Here is a 9,250-nt window from a genome sequence, read left to right on the forward strand (position 1 = left end):
GCTAGGCAGGGGCCGAGTGCTTGGACTGCCCAGATTCTGGGGCGTCATTTAGTAGTCCTTTAATAATACCCCAGCCCTTTCCATGTCCGAGGTCTCTGGTGCCAGCTCCAGCTGAGCTCTGGCTTTCCTCACTCCATCTCTGCATGGACAGAGGTCTTGATGCTCCCCCCGGGCAGCCCGTGCCCCTTCCCCTTCTGTGCACATCCACCCCGGCACCCTGAGCGCTGATGCTGCTGCCGGAGCAGAGGTGGAGTATTCCCTGCAGCGGCTCCTCAGGGAGCTCCCCAGGGAAAAGCTGTGCTGATCCCCAGCCTCAGCCCCTGCCCCAGCATGTCAGAGGGGAGCTGTCCTCTCCCAACACACCCTGGCAGTGCCAGCCCCACCTCAGCCTGCTCCTGAAAGGCTCCAGTGTAGCCCTGGAGGGAGCTGGAGCTGCCTCAGGCCCCAGGGCAGTCTGATGGCAGGAGGGTTTGACATGGGCACAGCAGTAGCAGTGCTGAGAGCAGGGGAGGAGCAGGGAAATTGGGTCAAAGACCCCTGCCCTTGGCTGCATGGCCGGGGCACTGGCCAGGCTTCAGGTTTGGGGTGGATGCCAGCTCGAGGGTAGGAGCACCGGGATGTTCATGGGCTTCCAGTGCAGAGTGAGCTTCCAGTGCTTCTGGAGCAGAGGCCAAGGAGCAAAAAATCATGGTGTCGCAGAGGAGATTTGGTAGGAAGGGACCTCTGGAGGTCTGCAGTCCTACCTCCCACACATAGCAGGGCTGGTTGGAGCCCCTCAGTCCTGTCTGGCCATTGCTGGCCAGACTGTGCCTGACCCTGGTTACCATTCCCAAACCTGCTCTGCTCCTCTTGTCCAGGCACTGCAACACGGCACCTCCCATTGGTGGGTCCCTGCCTGCCTGCCTTGCCGGCATGCTCAGCTCCTGGCTCCACTTCCTGCGCGGAGCAGCCCCGCCCTTGCTGCTCCCAGCAACATACTCTTTGTAGCAGGAACCTCATCACAAATGGTGCATAAACAGTCCAGCTGCAATACAGAAAAACCTCCTCTATCAACTATGCACTATAAAATCAGGCCCAAGTAGCTGCTCTTGCTTTTTCATCCGGGTAAGACTCTGTGTGCAGTGTTACCTGGGTAGGGGTCCAAATCGGAAACTCTCCTTACACATTTAAATTGCCTGTCAGGCAAGAGTTGCTGTGTGGATATACAGTCACTTTTTATACCTACAGCCTTCTGCTGGGTTCTGCTCAGGTCCCAAGTTCCCTTGCCAAGGCTTTCCTGACTGTAGTGAGGGGGCAGGTCCAAGGTAGATACGGGGAGTCAGGTCAGCACCTGAGAGGTGCAGGGCCAGGCACAGCCATGTCCACAGTGTAACTTGGACACGGCCCAAGCACACAGGGAAAAGCTCCCTGGCAAGGGCACAAGGCCTTGCAACGAGGCTGGTCACTCTCTGTCTCCCCTGCTCTTGTGCCCAGCAGATCCCCCTCCCTGTCTGCCTGCAGCCCCTCCATGCCCACCCCGCTGCCCAGCACAGCACGAGAGCCCTGGCCCTGCAGCCCCTCTGGCAGCTCCTGCTCTCCCAGGGACAGACCCGCCTGCCCTGAGCTGGTGCACAGAGAAACCTGCTTCTCCTTCTTGTTTCCTATCTCTGAATGCTGTCCGCTTTTCTCCTGGGGTGTCCCTGCTCACCAGAGAGCCTTTCCCTAGCAGGCTGTGGGGTCATGTGGCCATGGGGTCACTCCTGGATCTGCACTGGCCGTGCTGGTCAGAGCAGGAAGCAGACCCAGCCAGACAGGGATCACCAACACTGATACTACTGGTATGTGTCTGTGCTCATGGATGGTGTTCAGGGTGACCCCAGGGCATCTGCAATGGCAGGAGATGTGTTTGGGTGGGCACTAGCTCCAGGCTGTGGTGTTTCACTGAGGCTGCAGGAATCACTCTCCAGTGCCCCTTCCCTGGGCCCCCTGGGTCCCCACTGCCTCTCTGGGGATTGCAGAGCCCTCCTTTCCCCATGCATCCCTGGATTTAGTGCTCTACCTTCTGGTTAATCCACTGTGGATCACCCCTCATTTTATGAGGCTCCATGCACTGCCCACCCCCAGGCACACGCTGTCCCTAGAGATCCCCTGTGGTCCTGTGGTCTCCTGAGATTGCCCTCCAGAAGGATGGACATCTCTCATCAGCACTGTCACCTGTGGGACAGACGCAGGCAGGCAATTCAGGGACCATTCACCATCTTCACCTGCATTGGTCACTGAGAAATGAGGTCTCAGTGCAGCTGTCAGTCCTGAACAGATCAGCCAGCTCTCTGATCTCATCCCCTTGAGCCCATGGAGTACCCAAGTAGAACAACAGACCCTGCAGTTGTGCAACCCCTTGAGCATATTTTTGGCTCCATAATCTGAAGAAAGGCCAGACTTCAGGCACGTCTCACAGGAGAACCCCTTTTATTATGGAAATGTTATTCTGGAGGCCAGGTCTGGCATAAGGGTGCCCAGGGCCTGGTCCTGCCTGAGCTCACAGAGATGCACAAGGAAGCACCACGTTACAAGGGCACTGAGGCCATGTACACACATGAGAGCACAGCAGGACGGTGTGGAAGTGAGGAGAGCAGCCCTGAAATGAGAAAGTCCTGCTGCTGTTGGTGGATGTGTTTCCCAGAAAGCAGCAGCCCCCCATGAAGGCTGCAGTGAGGAAATGCTTGCTGTGGCAGTGGGGGGATGGTCCTGAGGAGCAGAGGGTCTGTCCCCACAAGCTGCATGCAGACTCTCCTCCCCTCCACTCCCACTGTTCTGTGAGTCTTGGAGCTCTGTAGAGGGGAGGGACCAGGCCTCGGTGACACCTGGCTGCCACCCTCTCAGGAGAGGAGTGTGAGATCACACCCTGACTGTGTGCAGGGGAGCTGGGCTCTCCTAATGGATACAAGACCCATGGTCTCACCCTGCCTGTACTCATCTGAGCCAGACTTTTCCCTGATGAACTCCCTTGGTATCAGTGCCAAAAGAGACACTGCAAAGGGAAACTCTCCCTATTGTCCTGAGGGCATCTGAGGGAGCTCAGACTAGTGGGCTCTGAGGTTCCCTCATCTCTGCTGATGAAGAGGGAAGCCTGGCTGCCTGCTTCAACGGGGTCTCTGGGTCAGGTTCAAATGAGAGATGCTTTAGAAGCGACATGAAGCAAAACTTTTTTTTTTTTAATTACAAGAATGTATCAGGGAAGAGAAGAGAGAAATAAATGCATAACAGAACCTTGATGCCAAATGCTCTGGGAATGATGAGATGATGCACATGGGACAGTTATTGGTGCTGACATTGGACCCATTGAACCAGTTTCTTCAGGGCCTCCTTGAGCTCCTTGTTCCTCATGCTGTAGATGAGGGGGTTCAGTGTTGGAGGCACCACCGAGTACAGAACAGCCACCACTAGATCCAGAGCTGGCGAGGAGAGGGAGGGAGGCTTCAGGTAGGCAAAAAATGAGGTGCCAACAAACAGGGAGACCACGGCCAGGTGCGGGAGGCACATGGAAAAGGCTTTGTGCCGGCCCTGCTCAGAGGGGATCCTCAGCACAGCAGTGAAGATCTGCACGTAGGACACCACAATGAAAACGAAACACCCAGTGAATAAGCAGGCACCAACCACAATAAGCCCAAGTTCCCTGAGGTAGGAGTCTGAGCAGGAGAGCTTGAGGATCTGGGGGACTTCACAGAAGAACTGGTCCACTGTGTTGCCTTGGCAGAGTGGTATTGAAAATGTGTTAGCAGTGTGCAGGAGAGCATAGAGAAAACCACTGCCCCAGGCGGCTGCTGCCATTTGGACACAAGCTCTGCTGCCCATGATGGTCCCGTAGTGCAGGGGTCTGCAGATGGCAACAAAGCGGTCATAGGACATGACTGTGAGGAGAGAATACTCTGCTGCAATTAAAAAGAAGAAGAAAAAGACCTGGGCAGCACATCCTGAGTAGGAAATGGCCCTGGTGTTCCACAGGGAATGGGCCATGGATTTGGGGACAGTGGTGGAGATAGAGCCCAGGTCAAGGAAGGAGAGGTTGAGGAGGAAGAAGTACATGGGGGTGTGGAGGCTGTGGTTGCAGGCTATGGCTGTGATGAAGAGGCCGTTGCCCAGGAGGGCGGCAAGGTAGATGCCCAGGAACAGCAAGAAATGCAAGAGCTGCAGCTCCCAGGTGTCAGAGAATGCCAGGAGGAGGAATTCATTGATGGAGCTGCTGTTGGACATTTGCTTCCTTGGGGCTTTGTGGACTGTCCAAAGAGGAAACGAGAGTTTCAGGTTAGAGCAGCCTTCTCTGAGCCAGACCCATTCTGTTTCTCATAGAAAGCCCCACCTTTCCTCTGTTCTTCACCTTCGTTGAACTCCCTTTCTGGAGCTCTGTTTGCACTGGCTGAGTGTGCTGTGTGGAGCAGGGGCCTCTGCCCGTGGGCTCCAGAGGAGTCAGCCCTGCTCTGCTGGCACGGGTAAATGGAGGTGTCAAACTGAGCCTGCTATGTGGTGGGATACCTGAGAATGGGCGCTGGGTGCTGGGAGCAGGGGACTTGGTCCAGGTACCAGTGGGAATAGTCTCTCTTTACCATAATGAGAGCTCAACACAGCTCTCATGCCAGCTGTATTTGAAAGAGAAGACCCTTGTGAGAGATTCATCTCCCCCAGCCTTGCCCTCTTGAACAGAGGTGTCTGGATCTGGATCAGTCACACCAGTTCTCACTCCAGGAAGGCAGAGAAACAGTCAAGTGAAGGCAGGGGGTGCCTGACCCTTTCTCGATGTCTCTGTTCCAATGAGATAGACCCTGTCCTTCCACTAGTTTACCGTTTGCACCCTTCCTCCAGGCACTGCAGAGAGAATGGGAAGTGACTAGCTCTGATGCACACATCCTGCAGCAGAATATGTCCAGCCCATATGTGGAAGGGCTGTTCAACATTTGGAAACCCATTTTTCTCTGCAAAATGATCAGTGGAGGAGTCTGATGATATATTGATATACATATAGATATGATGGCGTACACACACACACACACACACACACACACACACACACACGTATATCCATTTTAGATGCATCCTTCTCAGCATGGGAGCATTCTTTGATGGTGTAGAAATTTTGGCATTTCAAGTGGTCTCAGCCTGAGCCCTTGTGCATCCCAAGAGGGAGAAAGGACTCGCAGTGACTTTGTAGGGGGTCATGGGACCTGGTCTGTCAGTGAGTCTTGCCCTTCCCTGTCCTGCACTTGCACCTCACTCAGATGAAGGACAACCACACTCACAAGTTCCTCTAAGAAAGACACTGGACTGAGCTGGGAGCGGAGGAGTTCAGTTTCACAGTGATTTCCAAATTCTTCTCTCTCAGCCCAGAAATGGAGAGGGTGATGAAGAGTGTGACAAGGTTTCTGACTCACATGACCAGACCAAGGACTCTCAGATATTGCAGAAATGCTCCACGGAAGCTGTACATTTTTGGAGGGCAGCTTGCAGCTTGGCAGGACAGCCCAGAGAAGCAGTCAGGGGTCCTGAGGGTGGACTCTCCTGAAAGGAGAGGCAGCTCATTCCTCAACCTGATGAAATGCATTGCCAGCAGCCCCACAGGTTGGAAGGGGATTGGGGCTCCTCACTGCCATGAAGACAACACCATGCAGGACACACAGGGCTGGTGCCTTAACTGCAGCTGAACACCCCAAAAAGTCTGAGAGAAACCTCGGCAAGTCTCTTCATCCCCACCTCAGCCTACAGACAGCACCAACATCACCTTCTTGGCCTCGTGAGGGTTTGTCTGAGCTGCTCCTTAGAACCTGCAAGCACAGAGGTGCCCCTGGACAGTGCCCTGCCTGTGGGAGGCTTCTGGAGGGCAGGAATGAGCACACAGAGGGTGGGATGGAGTCTGTAAGCACCAACCTGGAAAAGACATTGGGACAGGGAAACAACTCCCAGCAGGGACAGCTCCAGGCAGCAGAGATGGGCAGGGAATGAGAGGGAACTGCTAACAGAAACATTGTGGGCGGATGGAGTTGAGCAAGTCATGGTCAGTCCCTGCAGTGCCGACACCTCCCTCAGTGAGCTCAGTTCTGCCCTGCAGAAACCTACCAGCAGCAGGACACTGTCCAGGGGCATCCCCATGTTTGCAGGTGCTAAGGAGCAGGTCAGCTAAACCCTGATGAGGCCAGCAAAGGGGAAGCTGGTGTTGTCTGTAGACTGAGGGATGGGTGAAGGGACTTTCAGAAGTTCCTAGCAGAAACATTAGCTGCTCATTGAAACTCACTGTCTCAGTCTGTTGTCCAAGCTTGACAGCTCCATTTCCATTTTCCCCTTGCCAGTGGTAGGATATCTAAAGCACCATCTCAGGAAATTGGCTTCTCTTTCAGGAAATCCCTGCCTTCACTTTCCTTTTGAAAAGTCCCCTCTGGAATGTCCTGTGCATGAGCTAGAGCTATGGGCAGCCCTGACCCACACAGCACCCTCTCAATGGGAAAATGAACCTGCCCTGCTTCTCCCTGCAGCACTGTGGGGAGCTCCCCGAGCAGGCTGAGTGCTGACCCTCACAGGCGGCAGCATCACTGCCCTGGGCACACAGCACCCTGGGGCGCAGGGACAGTGCTTTGAATTACAGCCCTGGGCAGGGGTGTGTGCACACCTCGGCTTCACACCCCTGCAGCTGTTCCAGGGAGAAGGGAGCAGCATGCCCCTTTCCTGTGGCACTGTGGCAGGGAATCTCCGCTCTGAAGCATTTTATCCTCTGCAAAGGAGAAACCGGGAGAGCAATCCTTATAAATTCAATCGTATGACTGGATGGGTTTCAAGACCCCGCCAGAAACCTCAGTAGCATTGCCCTGCAGCCAGAGACTTACCATGCCAAGGGCTGTGAAGACTTCTCCCACAATCAGCTCTCCTCTGTCCTCCCACTCCACACTGCCTTGCACTTCTCCCTGCCTTCTCTCATCTCATGTCAGCAGCAGCAGGCAGTGCCCGCAGCCCTGCTGCTCTGTGCAGAGGAGCTGCTCCTGCACACAGCTGTGTCTGGGCAGTGCTGCCAGGTTGCCATGAGCTCCCTCCATCCCAGGAGCCTGGCCCCACTCAGGAGCAGAGGCCCAGTTGAAGGCCTGAATTTCTCTGTCCCTTGTGCTCCCTCCTCCTGGGAAATGTTCACTGCAATAAACTAAAATAATCACTGATGCTCCCTCTCCAAGCACCAAAGGAAGACTGGTTCCAGCATTTTAATTTGTCTCATCAGAGGATGGTTATCTGGAAGAGGTGGAAATGTCCCACTCTGGAAGTGTCTACTCCTGTGCCTTCACTAGGCAGGAACCTAGGCAGGGACAAGAAGGGAGTTCATTTACCCATGGTTCAGGTGTTGATTCAGATGAGTCAGTCTGGGCACCTTATGCCAGGCTAGAAACCCCTGTTCTGGAGTGGATTCCGATCCCTCCTGTGAACTCCACAGACACACAGGAGCTGGGATTCCCTTGGCCAAAACTGAAGTGAGCACAACAGAGGTGTCTGCATGGGAGCTCCTTGTCTAACCCCCCATTGGAATCACTGAAGATGGAGGGTGGGAGTCAGTTGCTCACACACAAACACCTGGGGACAGCTGAAGAGACAGAGGTGATCCAAAGCATGTGCCAGAATCTGCTTGTTCTGATGGAGCAACTATGACACCCACATCCTTCTGGAGCATGAGGTGGTGGCCAGGTGGGGAATTGCCTTGGCCATCTGAAATGGCCCTAGATGCCTACTGCAACTAGAGCTCCACTCACTAGGAAGCTGAGGCACAAGCAGATCCCGACATTACAAACAGCTAATGCAATTCAGTGCAGACAGTAGATTCAGTGTCATAAAGACAGGCCATAGGCAGGGCCATGTCCCATGCTGGGGGTGTCCAGCACAACCACATGTCTCTAGTAAATTCAGCATGGGACCTACAGGAAAGCCACGTCCTTTTGGAGTGATTGCTGGGAAAGCACCCCAGGGCCTCTCTGGTTTCCTACCAGTGCCCAAACAACTGAATCCCACCACTGCCTTTAGGCAAAGTCCATCCTGTCTACATCCAACAGTGCTGCATAGATGGGAGGCACATCACACCGAGGTCTCCACTGTAGTCCCTGCACTCTCAAACACTTCTAGCTTTTCTCTCCATGAACAACTTCTCGCCCCATCAGATGATATGAACAGGGACTGGGCTAGTGAAGTCCACAGGTTGGCTGGATCACAGGACATCCAGGTCCAGGGAATGTTTCAGTGGCACTTGTCCTTCCTGGAGATTGGTTCACCTCTGTCACAGGCCCAACAGTGCTGGAGAGTCAGCTTGGGAAGCCAGCCCCTTCCTGCCAGGGCTGCACAGCCCAGCTCTGTTTCTCCTTGGCCTTGGGCACTGCAGGGTTTGGTCTCTCAGTAGGAACCTCCTTTCACCACTGCTTTGCCACCTGTTATCTATGCGAGCATCTCTCTGCTCTGAAGTGGGGCCATTACACATTCAGTGTCCTTGGCCCTTGGTAACACGTTTCATCATGACCGCTCTACGCTCAGTGCCACAGCTGAGGCTCTGCAGCCCAGATATACACAAGTGCATGCAGCTGGGGGCACAGGCACGGGCAGATGGAAATGCACAAGCCAGATAAGGGTGATGCTTTCCTGGATATGGAAACTGCAAATAAAGAGGAACTGATCAGGGATAGGATAGTGTCAGCTTTACCTACAGTGACCATGAAAATGTGGAGTCCCAGATCCTGAGGAGACTGAGGAAGGACAGTAGCAGAGTACAGACCCTGGACTTCAGAGGAGCAGACTTCCTGGCCTGTTCAGGGGACTGGTGGGGGATGCCATGGGAGGCAGCTCTCAAGGACCCAGGAGATCAGCAAAACCAGCAGGCCTTTAAGGACAGACCTGCCAAGCACAAGGATGGGCCATCCCGATACTCGCTAAAACTAGCAGACACCTCAGGGGACCAACTTGGCTAAACAGGGACCTTGCACCTGAGCTCCAGGGTTCTAGGGAAGCATGCAGCATGGGGAAGAAGGGAGAGGCAAAGGAGGAATTTAGAAATATTGTCCAGCGCCACAGGCATGGTGTTAGGGAAGAAAAATCTCCCCTACCATTGACACTTGCAGGAGATGTCAAGGGCATGAAGATGAGCTGCTACTGCTTCAGTCAGAATCAAAGAATAAAAAGAAAGATGTGGCCTCCCTGCTAAATGGGACAGAGAATCCTCTAGCAGCAGATGCAGATAGGTGTGAGGAACTCAACCCATGGTTAG

General features: G+C 54.3%; 1 protein-coding gene across 1 annotated transcript; it reads right to left on the reverse strand.

Moving 5' to 3' along the window:
• Positions 1-3,390: 3,390 nt before the first annotated feature.
• LOC135326977 (olfactory receptor 14A16-like) lies at positions 3,391-3,852 on the reverse strand (the record flags this gene model as incomplete). The annotated part of the gene is made up of 1 exon (XM_064504619.1): positions 3,391-3,852. A coding segment is annotated over one exon (462 nt), but the record flags the coding sequence as incomplete, so codon positions are not given.
• Between the last annotated feature and the right edge of the window lie 5,398 nt (positions 3,853-9,250).

This window comes from Dromaius novaehollandiae, unplaced genomic scaffold (genome assembly GCF_036370855.1).
Source record: "Dromaius novaehollandiae isolate bDroNov1 unplaced genomic scaffold, bDroNov1.hap1 HAP1_SCAFFOLD_41, whole genome shotgun sequence".
Classification (NCBI taxonomy): Eukaryota; Metazoa; Chordata; class Aves; order Casuariiformes; family Dromaiidae; genus Dromaius; species Dromaius novaehollandiae.